General features: G+C 40.1%; 1 protein-coding gene across 2 annotated transcripts in view; it reads right to left on the bottom strand.

Annotated features, from left to right (window-relative positions):
• PCYT2 (phosphate cytidylyltransferase 2, ethanolamine) overlaps positions 1-17,798 on the bottom strand; it is a 38,034-nt gene that overhangs the window by 8,377 nt on the left and 11,859 nt on the right. For both annotated transcript variants that reach the window (XM_089538228.1, XM_089538222.1), the window contains exons 3-7: positions 14,589-14,750; positions 11,786-11,852; positions 11,091-11,175; positions 4,824-4,868; positions 872-1,010 (exon numbers count right to left, since the gene is read on the bottom strand). In XM_089538228.1, coding sequence (XP_089394354.1) covers positions 872-1,010; positions 4,824-4,868; positions 11,091-11,175; positions 11,786-11,852; positions 14,589-14,750 — 498 coding nt within the window. The remainder of the gene's footprint in view (positions 1-871; positions 1,011-4,823; positions 4,869-11,090; positions 11,176-11,785; positions 11,853-14,588; positions 14,751-17,798) is intronic.

The following is a 17,798-nucleotide window of genomic DNA, read 5'->3' as shown; positions in this document are numbered from 1 at the left end:
TAGCTTCCAAGATCAGACAGGATCTGGTGTCTTCAGGGTATTTAGGCACTATGACACACTGCAGACTTGTCTAGGATGAAATTAAAGGGAAACCAGTTCCACAGTTTACAGAATAAGTCTTGCCACAATACCCCTGGTATTCCCAAACCGTTTTCCTGGATTTTTATAAACAGGTCTTCTTTAATTTTTAAACAACAAATATTAAATGAATAAACATTTATGCAGAAATTTCTGAAGATCAAGAGGAAGAAGTTCAAGGGTTAAATCATGAATCTGTCTGTCTGTCAGTGAATGGGTAGGGGGAAGCACATGCTTACTAGATGAGAGAGAAAAAACATGAGAAGCCTACATTGAAATACTGTATGTATTTTACATACCCTTTATTGGCCATTTTCTTTCTTTAAACAGCTTTCCACTGAGGGAAATGATGCAAGTTGACAAGATGGAATTAAACTTCCTTAACTAAAATTATTAGATTTTGAAGTTGCCACCAAACAGTACATGTTATCTCTTTCCATCTGCCTTTCCTGGAACAGGCCAATTATCCCAGTAAAAATCTCTTACACCACATGGTTTACAGCAACTGTGTTGTGAGCTGATACTCCCTTCAGATGTCTAACAAATCGCCAAGGAATGTGGACTTAAAGTGCACAATGGAGAAGCAGGGGGTGGCAATGTAAAGCAGTGCTTTGAAAAATTGGGGCTAACATTTCCAGCAGAACTAATGCAGTTCACGCATATCATTTTCTGTGAACAGTTGAGATCTGGGATGCAGGCAGTGTCAATGGTGGAGGAGTAAAAGAAGCTCCAGATTTACTTTACATACAACTCCCTCCTTCCATTCAGCCCCAAATAAATGGATGTAGGATACGAAAAAGGTCAAAGGCACCAGCCACATAGATGATAGTATCTCCTGGTTGTGGCTCCTTGCCAGATGCAAACTGGATGATCTTCTGAGATGTTTGCAGGAACTGAGAAACTCCCGTCCAGGGGCTATGACCTTTTGGGCACTGAAGAAAAGAGTACAGTTTCATTGCTTAGGCAGGTTTTACTGGGGACCTGTAGAAGACTCAGATGAAAATGCTGTTTAGCCCATATTTTTATCACTTTCATGTCATACAGTTGCTAAAGCACCCCCCACTTGTGTTTCAGAACAGAATTTACATAAGCAGAAACTTTAAAAGTTACCCGAAGAATCAGGTAACATTGGTATTTTATCTTATTAGAAAAAGCTACTGCTGTCAATAAATTAGACATAGAGGCCTCATTTATGACCAACTGCTAACCAGTACTTTAAGCATTATTTAACATAAATGTACTAGATTTCTTTGCAATTAGCTAGAAAAAGGGTTTGGTCCCAGTCACTTAATGCTGGTGCTGATAAAGTGATAAAACTATTAACTTAATGCATATAATAATGATAATAATAATAATAATAAATTTATTTATACCCCGCCTCTCCAATGAGATCGAGGCAGCTTACAACAATATTCAAAAACTTTAAAATACAATAAAATACAATGCTCCATAAACCCACCCACCATAACCAATAAATCACAATAAAACAAGTGAGGACAAATCTGCTTTATTTCTAGTCATACGCTTTATGGAACAAAATCAAAGAAATGTACATAAATGTTTTTCCTGGAATTTAACTACCCTAAACTATGTCAAAATTTATCTTGGGGCATTAAATTGTTTTAAATAATTGTTATGTATTATTTATAAGTATTATGCTATTATTTCTTAGATTGTATGCCATGAGCAGGTTTACTTTATCTATTTTATTGTTTGTATGTACAGTGCTGTGTAAATCTACAGCGCTATATAAATAAAGCATACTACTACTACTAATAATAATTAAATTAAATTAAATTGTTTTAATTTAATACTATGGCACTGAGGAATTACTGCTTTACTTTAGAATGAAATCTTGCAAAATATTACTTCCCTTTCCTACACCTGATATTAATAATAACAATAATAAGAGATCCCTCTTGACCACTTTTTAAAAGCAGTCAAGATAAGCAATATTCCGGATCTCCTCCAGTAGGCCATTCCATAACTTGGAAGCAGTAGAGAAGAAGGTCCTCCAGGTAACTGCAGCCAGCCTAGTTCTTGCAAGCTGCAGTAAATTTTCCCAGAGGACCTGAGTGTACGGGGCAGATTGTATGGGAGGAGGCAATCCAATAGGTAAGCTGGACCCAAGCCATTAAGGGCTTTAAAGGTCATAACCAACAGCTTGTACTGGGCCCAGAAACTAATAGACAGCCAGTGGAGGGACTTTAAGATCGGTGTTATAAGGTCACCCCTAGATCTCCCGGTGACCAATCTGGCTGCCATGTTTTGAACTAATTGAAGTATCACACTAGGTACAAGGGTAGCCCTATGTACAGCACATTGCTAAAATCAAGTCATGAGGTTACCAGTGCGTGCACCACAGTTTTTAGGTCCCCAAGTTCCAGAAAGGGCACAGCTGGCATATCAGCCAAAGCTGATAACAAGCACTCCTGGCCGTCACATCTGTCTGAGCTGACATCTGAAGCGACGGGTCCAAGAGTACCCCAAGCTGCAAACACAATCCTTTAGGGGAAGTGTGACCCCATCTAGGACTGGTTGACAAATCTCCATACCCGGATTAGGGCCTCTAATAACGAGTAACTCCGTCTTGTCTGGATTCAGTTTCAGACTGTTTTTCCTCATCCAGTCTATTATTACCTTAAGACATTCATTCAGAGGGGAGATGCCATCCTTAGTTGACACTGTAGTCCAAGGCATGGAGAGATACAGTATATCTGGGTGTCATCAGCATACTGACAGCACCCCGGCCCATGACTCTGGATTATCTCTCCCAGAGGTTTCATGTTGATGTTAAATAGCATTGGGCATAGGATGGCACCTTGAGGGACACCAAATTTAAGCTCCCTTTTAGAAGAGCAACTGTCCCCAAGCATCACCATTTGGAATCTACGGAGCCTCTGTAATGCTTGCCCCCGATCCCCAACTCTCCCAGGCATTCCAGAAGGATACTGTGGTTGATGGTATCGAAAGCCTCTGAGAAGTCCAAAGGCACAAAGAGGGTCACACTTCTCCTGTCGGTACTCAGGTGAAGATCATCCACTAAGGCGACCATAGCAGTGAACAAAGGAACTTGTCTTATGTTGGGTTAGATCACTGTTCCATCCAGCCTTGTACTGCCAACTGACTGTCTGTAGCTCTCCAGGTTTCAGGTGGGTTTCTTTCCCAGATCCCTGGTGTTCCCCCATCTAACTACTGACAGGAGCCAATCCTGCTTAGTTTACAAATCAGGCAAGATCCATAATCTTTAATGTGGTATATTTGCATATTTACCAGCAATCTGGATTCTATCTAAAGCTCATAAAGCAGTATTTCCAGGGAACAGCTAATACTGGGTGGGGAGGAGAATACCAACTATATGGAAAATAAAACACATGCAAGTAATTCACTCTTGGTTCATATAAACAGCAAAACTATTCACAGACAAACCAAGTAGTTTATGGAAAAACAAGGTGAGACTGAGCCCATGAAGGAATGCTTCCTTTTAAGAATGTTTTGATCATAATCAAGGGACAAATGTTTCCCAGGTCCCTTCTTTTTTCCTTGTTGTAAATTCAATAAATCTAGGTTATTAATTTTGTGACATATATTACAGAAAGGAGAATGATATGAAAGGACATGGACAGAAGGACTGAAGTACTAGCTGAATCCTAAACTAGCATAGAAATATTGAGCATAATTTTCTTTTTGTGTTCATGAGATAATATGAATTAAATTGGCCAGTTACTAGACTAAGAAATTTAATCTATTTTGATCCAGCAACTTAATAAAAATTGTCATGTGCCCCACTGCTCTTGTTGTGTCCTCTTAATGTAACTACTAACTAGGAATTCAGTCTGTAAGCATTACTGACTATTCTATCAAGTGACTTAACTCTGACAAGACAAACATATTGACAAATGTTATTTGCTCATTTAACTAGATTCTGCATATTAATCTATTATTCGGCTTTTCATCAATGCTTTGCTGTTTTTAAAGATCAAGAGACTCAAGAGTCTCTGAAATAAATATATGTAACTAACAAAAAAGCCATCCCCCTCTCACTTACACATTCCTCCTCTTTCTATTGCTGTTTTGTACTCGCTGTACTAACATTTTGAAAAATTCTAAATTCACCCATACCTTAAAAAGTGCTAGAAAGCATTGAGAACAGAATGGAATTTTAGCTCCACCATATGACAGGACTGGGTATTGCTTCTGCAGCTAACTGATTCAACCAATCCTTTGCATGGGCATCACAACTCTAGTGTGAAACAGCAACTTCCCTAAGACCAGAAGCAAGCCAAGTTGTTACCTTTTTTCTAGGCACAGCCATTTCTAGAAGAAGCAAAGAGTCTTGCTTGTCTATGATGGTCACCAGGCTAAACTGTAAAGACTGCAAAGACTCCAAGGAAATGTTTGGGCTAAAACTTTCCACCCCTGAAATCCATTTTTACACACAAACAAACACACAAAATTCTCAGAAATGCTTGGCCTTCATTTTACCCCATGGCTTGGCAACCATTCCAAAGGTCTCTAGTTGGTGTGAATAAGATCTTGTTCAGTTAGGGACTTTAAACACACTTTGCTTATGAGCAGATCATTGAATTATGAGCTATTTAACCACAATCCCACCCCCAACAAAGTCTAGTTTGCTCATTGTATGTCACAGCATAGGAAGAACAGAGTATAGCTGCAGAAACTGCACAGTGGCATCAGCTTGGTCCCAGGATTGTTACAACTACAGTAGGCAGTACAAAACTCACCTTCCCAAGGTTGTCTGCATGTGTTCGATAATCCATGTCTTCAACCTGAAAGAGAACAGGTTAATTGCAAAAATTCTCACTGAACCCATCCAGTTAAGAAATGAAACCTGAGGAGTCCTAGATGAGATAGAACATATCTGATACGGCACAGCCAACATCACTCAAGTTTTAACTTTGTCCACCAAACAGTGTACATGTACTAATGATAATGCAGCCAAAAAGAAAAGAAGCCTCAAAGAATGACAAGTGAAACTCTTCAGAAAGTTAAGGGCAAATAAGAAGCAAAAGTAAAAGGAGGCAGAAGTAGAGTCAAAACCTTGAATGCAACGGTTCAGTGACTTAAGCACAGGGACAAGGAGAACTATTGTAATATTCAATGCAGAATAACAGACGGTGGCAACAAAAAAGGAAGAACAAGAGACCTCTTCCACAAGATGTGAGAAACCAAAGGGAAATTTAAAGCAAGAGTAGAAATGCTCTACCATCAGCAAGGGGGAAACATTACATGACCAAGTAGAAATTAAAAAAAAAATGGAGACAATGCACTGAAGAACTATATAAAAGAGATGAAAGGAGGCCAAACTCATTCACGGTAAAACTACAGTGAAACCTCACCATACGCGGGGGATCCGTTCAGGACAGCTATGAAGGAACTAGATAAGACTTTCAAGTGTCAAGGTATATCACTGAATAATAAAGTTAGGATGGTCCATGCCATCATATTTCCCATTTCTACATATGATTATGAAAGCTAGATAGTGAAAAAAGTTGATAGGGAGAAAATTAACTCATTTGGAATGTTGTGCTGGACAAGAGTTATGCAGATACCGTGGACTTCAGATTGTTTAATTGTGATTTAACTTTTGAATCTTGTGGATTTTTAACTATGTAAACTGCTTTGAGTCCCAATCTGGGGAAAAGGTGGGATAGGAATAAATATCATCATCACCACCACCACCACCATCATCTTTCAGCTAAAATCAGTATAGCAATTCTACAATGTTTGGCTTCCATCTTTAGCCACATATAAGCCATACAAGACATAAAGTGAAATTCAAATTCAAATGCTTTTCCTCTACACACTCTCAAGTGTATCTCCCAGACAACTCACACTGTCCATCTACAGAAGTGCTACAACACTGTTACACAAGGATGCACATTCATTACTGACTTAAAGAGCAACAACACACTCCATGTAACTCGCCTGAATACTGTTGTTCCTAACCCCAGCACTTCTATAAAAAAAATAAAATGAAAAACACTCTTTTTCTGAGCTCCTTCTTTTCTTTATCATCCACGCAAACCAAAAGGTCTAAACACTAACAGTAGGACTCCATACACATTTCAAAGGCCACTCCACCAAACATATGTCTTTTCCTTTGCTTTTGGCACCTACTGTCTAAAAACCTTCTGCCAAGCGACTGTGATCCTGGCACACATAACAGAGATGAGCAGAAAGAGCCTGAAAATCTCCAAAACATTCCTGCAATCTATCCAGAAAGCAATCTCAGATCTGAAGCCCTGAGTACCACAGGAAACCAATGTACTTTATTTATTAATTAAAATATTTATATCCTGCACTTTACAATGGGAATTCAGGGCTGTGTACAATACGCACAATTTAAAACACTTCCAGGTTAAAACCATATGTAATTTAAACAAGAAAAAAACATATGAAACAAGATAATAGTTAAAACAACTTTAAAAAGTAAAATAATTTAAAACCAGGTAGATGTGAGCCAATGCTCACGAAATCTGGGAGTCAAAATCCCAACTAAGTGGAGATTCAAAAGTTGGGAACTACTGAGTTTGAACGTTGGATAGCGGCACAGGAGTGGTTTGAGCACTGGATTATGACTGGAGAGCAGGGTTCAAATTCCTGCTTGTCCATAGAAACCTGTTAAGTGACCTTGGGTAAGTCACGCTCTCTTAGCCTCAGGGGAAGGAAATGGCAACTCACCCACCCCTACTCCAGCCTGCAAAGAAACTTGCAAAGAAAACCCTATGATATGTTCACCTTAGAGTCACCATAAGTCAGAAACATCTTGAAGTCACACAACAACAACATGCAGGTCTTAGGTTCTAGGCCCTGTACATCTATGAACCTCCCCGCAGGTGATCTTGAGTAAGTCAGCTTTCTCTGAGCCTGAATTACCTCAGGGAGGTGTCGTGAAGCTAAAAGGAAGAGGAAAGGAGCTGTGTAGTATTGCAGCAAATTATTATTATTATTATTATTATTATTATTATTATATTCCGCTTAGTCACTTGGAATCCAAGCGGATTACAACAACAAAAGAGGATACAGTTAAAATTCTAAAACCCCTATACCTCCCCCCAGTATAAAAACATAATACAGTGGACCCTTGTTATACGCTGGGGTTTGGTTCCAAGATCCCCCGTGTATAACAAAATCCGTGTATGCTCAAGTCCCATTAGATATAATGATATAGCAAAATGGTGTCCCTAATAAAAAATGGAAAATCAAGGTTTGATATTTGAAATTTATACTTTTTAAAAACATTTTCAAACCGTGTATGCTTGAATCCGTGTATAACAAATCCGGGTATAAGAAGGGCCGACTGTAATACTAAAAAGAGATTAAACCAGACAGATATTAAAACAGTAGCATAAAATCAGTGTTAAAATCAATGGAAGATTTGTAAAAAAGAAATGCATAGAGGGGACCAGAAAGGATGGAGAAAGGGATGGAGAAAAGGGGAGAGAAATGGAGGATGGGGGAGGCAGGAAAATAGAGGTGGACCTAGTCTGGAAAGGCCTGCCGGAAGAGAATGTTGGAGCAGAAATAGAAATGGACAGTCAAGCAATAAAGTCATAAAGGGAAACAAAGGACAGATTCAGAGACAAGACAGGGGCTCCAAAGGGCAAGGAATGATGTGAAAACCTGTACTCAAAGTAAGAGGCTACTGTCAGGACAGAATACAGAGAAACGGAATGATTTCCAAGGGACAAGAGGGTCTGGCAAGGCTGCATTTTATCATTCTAGCTATTCAACTTGTACACTGAACATATAATATGCAAGGCAGCATTAGACTCTGAGGAAGGAAGTGTGAAAATTGGGGGAAGGAACAGCAATAATGTAAGCTATGCAGATGGCATCATATTACTTTGGGAGAAAGGCAGGATAAACATAAAATAAAGAAGAAGAAGGAGGAGGAGGAGGAGGGGGGGGAGACAGAAAGGGGGGGAGCTAAAACCATCTCATCTTGAATTCCATTGTGGGAAAAAGGCAGCATATAAATCTTTGAAATAAATAAATAAATAAAAATGTCCCTCCTCTTTTCATCCTTCTGGAAATATTTTGTGCAGCTGCTCAACCCCTTATTATAATGTTTGTATAGTTACAATATTGTATTTTAACTGTTGGTTTTATGTGTTTTCCTTTTAATTGCGTTTTGTATTTTAACATGTTGTACCCCACCTCAAGCCTTGAGGAGAGGTGGGAAAGAAATAAAAGTTGTTGTTGTTATTAGAAATACTATTTCATTCTTTTTAAAAGCAAACAACAGGAGCTTGGCCATGAAAGGATTACACAAGAAGGACAATAGGAATTCCACAGTGTTTGCATTTGGAAATAGGTCAGGTTTTACCAAATCTTACTTCTGTTCAGGAAATGACTGGCTGACGGCTAATAACAGCCTACAGAAGCCAGGAAACATCTCCCACCCTCATCACGTAGGTTACATCCAGGTTTTTTGTTGTATGTTTTCCAGTTGTTTCTGACTTATGGTAACCCTACTATAGAGTTTTCTTGGTGGTATTTGTTCAGAAAGGGTTTGCCCTTGCCTTCTTCTAAAGGAGAGAAAGTGTGACTTGTCCACAGTCACCCACTGGGTTTCCATGACCAAGTAGGGATTTGAACACTGGTCTCCAGAGTCGTACTTGAACACTCAAAGCACTATGCCACAAGGCTCTCTACTTCTGGGTAGAGCAAGAGAAGATGACAGACAAGAGAGGAAATCTTGGTAAGATTTGTTCAGGGGGGCTTGTCATTGGCTTCCTTTAAGACTTAGAGAGTATAACTTGCCCAAAGTCAGCCAGTAGGTTTTCAGGGATGAGCAGGGAATTGAAACCTGGTCTCCTGGAGTCCTAGTCTAATACTCAAACCACTACACATATTTCTATCCCCCTCTGTATCTGAAGATTTCAGGGCACCTTACCACAAAATCAATTTAAAACAATAAAAAGAATTAAAAGATTAGATTATTTATCGGTTAAAAACCAGGCAATTTAAAACAGTTAAAACATTTTAAAACAGTGCCAACCGCACCACATAGACAAACTGGATAAAGTCAATTAGGCCTGAAGGCTTTAATAAAAAGCCAGACTGATACCGGGTGCTTTATTTTAAGAAGTATATAGACACATTGGAGCAAGTTCGAAGAAGGGCAACAAGGATGATAAGAGGTATGGGAAACAAAACATGAGGAAAGATTGAAGGACATGTTTAGTTTGGCAAAGAGAAGACTGTCGGATAATGACCAGATTGCACTCTTTAAATATCTCAAGAGCTATCAGGGAAAGAAGAGGGCAGGCCTGTTCCCTGCTGCCTCAGAGGGTAGGACCAGGTCTAAGGGCTTGAAGTTACAGGAGAGTAGGTTTCTAATGAACATTAGAAGAAACTTCTTGACAGTAAGAGCAGTTCAACAATGGAACTAAACTGCCTAGAGAGGTAGTGTGGGTTCTTTTTCTGGACATCTTCAAAAAGAGGCTGGATAGCTACCTGCTGTGGATGCTTTACCAGGAGATCCTGCACTGAGAAGGGAATTGGACTTGATGGTCCAAGAGGCCTTTTCAACTCTATGATCCTATGAGTCCATGACTTTCTCTACCTTCCAAAATAACATACAGTTAATCCTCCACATTTGTGGCTTTGACTTTTGCAGCTTTGATTATTTGTGGATTGGATTAATATGTTCTCTCTAGAAATCTCTAGGTCTTCAGTGTGACTCTGTCAGAGGTTGACCATTGCTGGAGGACCAAGGGATTCCTCCCCGAAACACTTCTCTAGGCATTTGTGGGTCCTCCAGTGTGATTCCATGAACTTCAACTAGATGTTGATCATAGATGTAACACAGAATATATAGTGACTACTCCAGACCTCAGTTCTCAGGCAGAAATATATAGGGGTATGTTATGTTGAATGAATGAATGAGATTTTATTTATATACCGCCATTCCTTCGATCACGGCGGTTTACAGAATAATAAAAATACAAAATTACACAATCAGAGTCCCCCCATATTAAAACAATACAATACAAAATTATAAAATCCATCATTCAATCCTAATAATTAAAAACCAGTAAAAACACAGTGGAAGCAGTTCCAACCATTACAATACACACAATACACAAGGAGAAGGATGGCATTAGGACACGTGGGGGAAAGCTTGGTGAAAGAGGTAAGTGTTGAGGTTTTTCCTAAAAGACTCCAGGGAGGGGGCCGAGCGGAGCTCGTCAGGGAGAGAGTTCCAAGTCTGCGGGGCCGAAGCAGAGAAAGCCCTATGCGCAGACACCGCATATCTCACATTGGGAACTCTCAAAGGTTGTCTCCCACCTGACCTGAGAGTGCGAGGCAGATTATATGGGGAAAGGCAGTCCTCCAAGTACTCTGGGCCCAAGCCATTTAGGGCTTTATAGGTAAAAACCAACACCTTGTATTGCGCCCGGAAGTGAATTGGCAGCCAATGCATATCTTTCAATATAGGTGTTATGTGGCTGGCCCTGGAGCTACCAGTGACCAGCCTTGCTGCCATATTCTGAACCAACTGTAGCTTCCGAGTTTGGTACAAGGGTTACCCCATGTAGAGCTCATTACAGAAATCGAGTCGAGAGGTTACCAGTGCATGTACCACTGTTTCAAGGTCCCCCCAGTCCAGGTAGGGTCGCAGCTGGCATATCAGCCGAAGCTGATAACAGGCACCTCTGACTGTCGCATCCACCTGAGGAGTCAGGTGAAGCGACGAGTCCAGAAGCACCCCCAGACTGCGAACTGTGTTTTTCACGGGAAGCGTGACTCCATTCAGGACAAGTGGACAAATTTCCTTCCCGGGACCGGGGGAGCCTATCACAAGTACTTCCGTTTTCTCTGGATTCAGGCTGAGTCTGTTTTCCCTCATCCAGCCCATTACCGACTCCAGACAGGCACTGAGCGGAGAGATGCCCTCCCTAGTCACTGCATCAGTCGGAGACACTGTTGGTCAAGAAGCACCCTGCTCCCTCAAATGCTCCAACCTTCCTTTGACTCACAATGTTGCTGTGATGAGCCTTGGTCATGAGCAGCATACGGCCAACCAGATCTGTGGTAGACACTCCCTGGGTGCGTTTACATTCCCTGAAATAAGACACATTCAGAATGAGACAAAGGCCTTAGTAATGGCTACTGACAATGCTCATAGTGTCCTCAAATTCACATCTTCTTGCTACCTTGAATATATGCTTGAAATACCATAGGGAAGCAGAGGGTGAAGAGAGGAGAGGAAAGAGCCCAGAGAATGGCCAGAAGGAGTCTGATGCCTTACTTACTTACTTACTTACTTAATAAACACTGTTTTTTTCTCTCAGCATAAGACCCAAAGTGGCTTACAATAATTTAAAACACAAATACAGCTAAGATCTTATTTTACCATAATTAAAAACAATTAAACAATAATTTCTGTTTTAGAAGCACATGGGTAAAACAGTTTAAAACACATTAAAACAAACAAACAAAAATCCTACTATGACTATGACTAAATTTAGGCCTTCTAAGCCTAAATTGATTTGAGCCAAGCCACCATTTTTGCAGGAGATCATCTGAGAACCAAGACTGATCTCAGCTGTATGGAAGAAGAGCAATCTACAATTGTATTGGAGATAGTTTTGAGCATTTCTGCAATGTGTCACTATTTTGATGTATTGAAGGATTCTGAACAGATCAACATCAGCAATAAGCAGAGCTTTACCTGTATCTCCCAGCATTCTTCACTTCCTCATAGGTGTCCTTGCCATCTGCTGTAAGTGTGATATCATCTATAAAGAAAAAGAGCACCATATTAGTGGGAAATGGGGGATCAGTCAGGGGGCTCATTCCCATTTGCAGTTAAACCTAATTTCCGATTTGGCTTCGCTCTATGCTGTTAATCGATTCCAAAAGGTCCCTCGTTCCCACTATGAAAGTGGAACTTTTCAATAAGTCAGTGTAACCACTTTTCCTCCCACATGATTGTCATCCCCATTAGTTTGCGCCGCTTCAAAATAAATGCCAATCATCATGGCAGCCCAGGTTCTGGGTGGGGAGGAAGGAAGGGACCCAGCAAGAGAAGAAAGGAGGACACGGCATGTTTTGATTTTTTAAAAATAAAATTAATCAATGAATCAATAGATTGGTGTAGAAGCTGCTTGCCTTTGCAAGCAGTTGTGAAATCAATCTATTGATTCATCAATTAATTTTTTTTTTAAAAAAAGGCACCCATAGGTCACATCAACAAATAAAAAGGCAGCACTTGTGTGTGTGTGTGTTAAATTTCCCCCCAAAATGAGGAGGGACGGTGAACACTCCTCTGCTATTAGTCCCTTCCCTCCAGAATGATGTGATTATGATCTGTCATTCTGACCTGTTGAACAGGCTTCAGAATCGATGCTTCTCAAAAGAACTGCATAGAAACTACTGTCTGGAAAAAATGGGGTTTTTGCCTTTGCCTCTCTTTATCACAACAGGAATCAATCATATTGTGACAGGAACCGATTTCAAATGGGAACAATGGTCATTTAAACTGATCGGCAATTCATAGAATCATAGAGTTAGAAGAGACCATAAGGGCCATCCAGTCCAACACCTGCCATGCAGGAAATCACAATCAAATCATCCCCGACAGATGGTCATCCAGCCTCTGTTTAAAGACCTCTAAGGAAGGAGACTCCATTACACTACGAGCGAGTGTGTTCCACTATCGAACAACCCTTACTGTCAGGAAGTTCCTCCTAATGTTGAGGTGGAATCTCTTTTCGTTCTATTTCATAGTGAAAACGTGCCCTGAGAAGCCTAAAAGTCACACACTGGACTTTAATGCTGGCAAGCTAGTATACAAGGAAGTCAATTTTCTTTAAATGAGGTGGGGGAGGATTTTATTTAGATTCTATTCCCTGTCTAGAGGAAAAATAGATTTATGAAGTAAGCAGTATCTTGAAAAAGATCAGCCTGAAGTGATGTTAGATAACCTGAATGCAATTCTGTATTTCCCTTTACTCTATTTTTCTTCTCAAAAGCATAATCCATCCTACCAGCTATCCATCCAGAACTTTATGGCTTTCCTATATTATGCTGTGAAAATGATAAAATCTAGGACAGTGAACGAACATGAGATCTAGTAGCAGATATATAAAAATTATTCCTGTTTATTTTAATCTCAGTACCACTGTTAAGTACAACCAGTTTCACCATGTAAATATATTATGGCCTCATTCTCACTAGCCCATTTGCTCTGGATAGAACTGGGCAGATCCGGTTGCCCCCATACTGAATCTGCCTGGAAAGAAGTTCGTACTACCCTTTACCTTGATCAATGCAATTTGTCCCTCGAGTTCACATTTGCAGTACCGCTTTAAAATGGAGCCTCCTCTGTTGTCAATCAAATTCACTTCTGCTTTCATCAAATGTGACATATCCTACAACCATTGGCCAACTGAATGGGTGCTTTCCCACCTCCTTGTTAAAAAAAAAAACTGGCAGCAGTGTGCTCATATTCTGTCAACTTGTCAAATTTAAAAACCTCCAGGTGTGTGTGTGTTGTGTGTATTTGGGTCATTACAGATGATGGCAACCCTAAAACGACCCCATCCTGGGGTTTTCATGGCAAGATTGGTTCCAAGGAGATTTGCATTGCCATTCCCTTGAGGCTGAAAGAGTGTGACTCCCCCAAAGTCATGAGTTTCCACAGCCTTCCCTCTGAATGCCAGCCTCTAGCTTCCCCTTCACTTCCAGCCCAGCATTTCCTCCTCTTTGGAACCTCTTCCCTTCCCTTCAAGCCCAATGCCACTTCCAAAGCCCTTGCCTCCCCCTCATGCCATCCTCTTCCCTTCCCTTTCAGCCCAAAGCATGTGCATAATCTGTCACAATAATACTCATAATAATACCTCTCCTCAGAATGTCATCTCTGCATCCTCTTTCTTTGCTTTCCCTTCGATTGCCACCCCAGAATGCCTTACATACACATATATATATGTAGCAAAAGCATTCACACATTGTATCAATTTGCCAAAAAAAAACCCCAAAAAACAAGCATTCACATATTCTGTCACACACACACACACACACACACACACACACACACAATTTTAAAAATGTGCCATGCCGGCAGCAAGCAAACAAAAGGGAACTGTAGCACAAGCAGACACATTCTATCAATATGTATCAACCTGTAGAACAAGCATTCGCATAATCTGTCAAAAATAAAATTACAAAGAGAGAGAGAGAGAGAGAGAGAGAGAGAGAGAGAGAAAGCTGCCTGCAAGAGGGGAGTCATGTTCCAAGCTCTGCCCTCCCTCTGACCTAAACCCTCCTCTGAACTCATAACTGGGGCCAAGTTTACATTTGTCAACAACAGGGAAGAAATGGGTTTTCCCTGGTTCAGGTGTGAAAGACCCTAATTCTGATGTGTATAAACCGGTGCCAGTGGGAACTTCCGATTTTTAATCTGAGTTACAATTCAGTACAAAAGGTAGTCTGAATGGTCCCTATGTTACCAAAAAAACATATACTCAACTCACCTCCATGAACACAGAAATCACAGTTATATTTATCCAGAGTTTCCAGTGTTGTGACATAAGGAGCTCCTGGCACAATCTCATCCACCCACTTAATAGCCTTCACCATTTTGTATCTCTCTTCTTGAGTGAAGACAGGGGGACCTTTATGGTTGGAAATTTCCTCTGGGATTAAGAAGAGGAGGAGAAATCATCTGGTTAGAGTCAAGCTTCAGTGAAGTTTCAAGCAGTCATGGCTGCAGAGAAAGCTCAGAAAAATACAGGCAGGGTAAGGTGAAATCTCAAAAGCCAAACAAAGAATGGTCAAAACTTAGAGCCAGACTATGTATACAACCTGGCACCAGAGCCCAGGAAAAAAGCATCTAACCCCACCAAAAGGTGGCAAGGTCTCAGTGCTTTTTCCACTTTCTTGCCACTCTCCCTGATGTACCAGGAGCTTATCCTCACAATGGTTAAAAGGGGGAGAAGTCAATTGTAACCTCAGCTGGGTATACGTACAATTTCTCTGTATAAGGAGAGGAGAAGAGAGAAGCAACACTGAGGAAAATCCCATGGGGGAATGAACAAAAGGGTTTTGTTTCTGAGGGCACATGTGATAATGGGGTGTATGAATTCAAACAAAGCAAAACAAGCTTCTTGACTTTGAGGGCATGCATGTGTGATGATGGTGGGGTGATGTAGCCTGAGCAAGAGGACCACAGGAAAAAGGTGGCATTGTCTGGCTGAACTCGGCCTCAAGAAGCAAATGGCTCAACTTCAGAGTAAGAGGAGCTCATAACAAGATGGCCAGGGCTGATGGTACAAGTATAAAAAACAGTTCCTTTTGTCACAGGATTTCAAGGGCTGAATAGAAGTAGAGGGCTGAAAGATCTTTATTATTGGAATGTCTATTTTTAGGCCAGGAAATATTCAAGTGGGAGAGAGAAGTGGCAGATCTTGTTTCCTAACAGAAGTTATCTTACATATATAAGAATATTTATTGATTTGCTTTTGGGCAGTGTTTGAGGTCAGCTGGGGATGATCAATCAATGTTTTATCTTTTAGACACCAGTCCAAATGGGCAGCTATATTTGCCTTTTTTCCCCGTTTGAAGATCAAACCATGTTTTACACATTATTTTTTCTTATTGAATTACATGAATTAACTGAAAATTCAAAAGGAAAGAAGAAAATTTAAATACTGAGTCAGGTGGCTCTGCCTTCTCCATTTAGGATAATTATATGTGGATAGTGTCAGGCAGATAACCTTGCTTAGATAGTCTCATTGTACAGTATAGAGTGGGATACATGGGCTACATTATAGTAACTTGGTTCTTAGTAACTCTTAGGCAAATTCTGATTATTGGAATGTTTTTATATTTAAATATGGTTAATTTGATTTATATCGTGGCTTTCTCCCGAAGTGGGACCCAAAGCATAATAGTATTTTAAAGTCCTATGACCCCTTATGAATCATGGACTGGTTCTAAAAAGGAACCTCCCCACCCTGCTACATAAGCCATGGCCCATGTGGGAAGTGGCAGATGGTAATTCATTGAACAAATTCATAGAAAAACAAGTTCTAAAATACACTGAACACCTAAATAATAATAATATGATTTATTTATACCCTGCCTTTTCTCAAGGAATCAAGGCGGGTTACAACATCTTAAAAACAATGCAATAGAGTAAAATATCAGTTACCATTACAACAAGTTCCCCTCCAACCCCCCAACCCAATTAAAAAAATAAAATCAAGGAACTAGAGTAAATAAGAATAAATATAATAAAAGACAAAGCGGGGTGGGATAGTATATATTTGCACAGCAGACAGATGACTTGCTTGGGGGGGGGGGGGGGTAACATACAGCCTGCACAATTGCACCTCCCCAGCTATCCAAAATCTAAAGTTGGAGACACAGGCCTGTTACAGACTGCCAAAATAAAGCTGCTTCAGGTCTCTTTGGAGGTATGCTGTTTAAATGATGCATGCACCCTAAGAATCCGGAAGCTGCACCAAAGCTGCACTCCAGTGCTTAGGAATGGAGTATGGCTTTGGCGCGACCTCCGGACTCTTAGGACCTGTGCATCATTTAAATAGCATACCTCCAAAGAGACCCAAAGCAGCTTTATTTTGGCAGTCTGTAACAGGCCACAGAATTACATTTATACTTTGGGTCTAGCTACTATATAGTTATGGTTAATTATAGGGTTCCATGTTGTATCTCCCATAAAAAAGACAAATAAATGTTGGATTTCCCTCCCTTTCTGGTCACATTTTATTTTCTGCTATTGCCTGATGCTACAGTTTTATCTCTATGTTGCCATGTTCTGAAAGCTTGAAGGCTCTATTTGTGCCTTTTACTCAAGCAGACAATGTAGAGGACCATATAGGTTTTTTCCCCCTAGCCCCATATCTACTAATATTTTGGTAGAACAAACATTTGGCAGAATACCTCTGATGCTGGGAAGTGTCTTTCAGAGAGAAATTAACATACTAATACTGTATGGTGGTGTTGGTAGGCAAGACTTGTCTTTCAAGAGATAGGTTTATCTGTCAATAGTGACTGCATTTCCTGTTTAAGTGGGTGCGTTTTTCTTAAAGAAACCAGGAAATAATTGGTTGGAAAAAGTTATTTTGCTTTGAACAATTAACGCAATGTATCATGTTCTTGTTGTTGGTTTGATTTGTTTATGGTTAGATTTCTAGCCATCACTTAGTTAAGTTTTTCCTCTTATGTCTTATTAAAAGAAAGAAGGGAAATTCTAAAAGAGAAAACCAAAAATTATAGTTTAGAGCTATACTTCCAACCAATAAATTCAGAGCACCGGTCTTACACACCCTTGTTAACTTAAACTGGCACCTTGATGGATGCTTCTTGTACTTTCACTTCATGTAAACAGGAGAGGTGAGCTCCAGTCTTTGATCTTCTAATGGGAAAAAACCCTCTCTGGTTTAAATCCAGAGTTAAAGTTAAAGCAAATTGGAACCACGTCTCATTCAAAACACAGACTTCCTCCTGATTCTCCACCTTAAAACACACTATCAGTATTTGATATTGTGGCTCATAACCAATTTGTGCCAATTGATTGAGAACTGGAGCAAATGTAATTATTTATTTCCAAATTGAGCTGTTTATGAGTGGAGTAACATAATACAGTATTTAGAATAGATTTAATTAGCTTTGCTTAATGTTATCACTAAACTTCATTTCTGAGAAGAGGTGTCAATAAG

Source organism: Sceloporus occidentalis, unplaced genomic scaffold, assembly GCF_023333645.1.
Source record: "Sceloporus occidentalis isolate IW3139 unplaced genomic scaffold, rSceOcc1.0.p SCAF_1, whole genome shotgun sequence".
In the NCBI taxonomy this organism is placed as follows: domain Eukaryota; kingdom Metazoa; phylum Chordata; class Lepidosauria; order Squamata; family Phrynosomatidae; genus Sceloporus; species Sceloporus occidentalis.
This window is presented reverse-complemented; position numbering and strand designations above follow the sequence as displayed.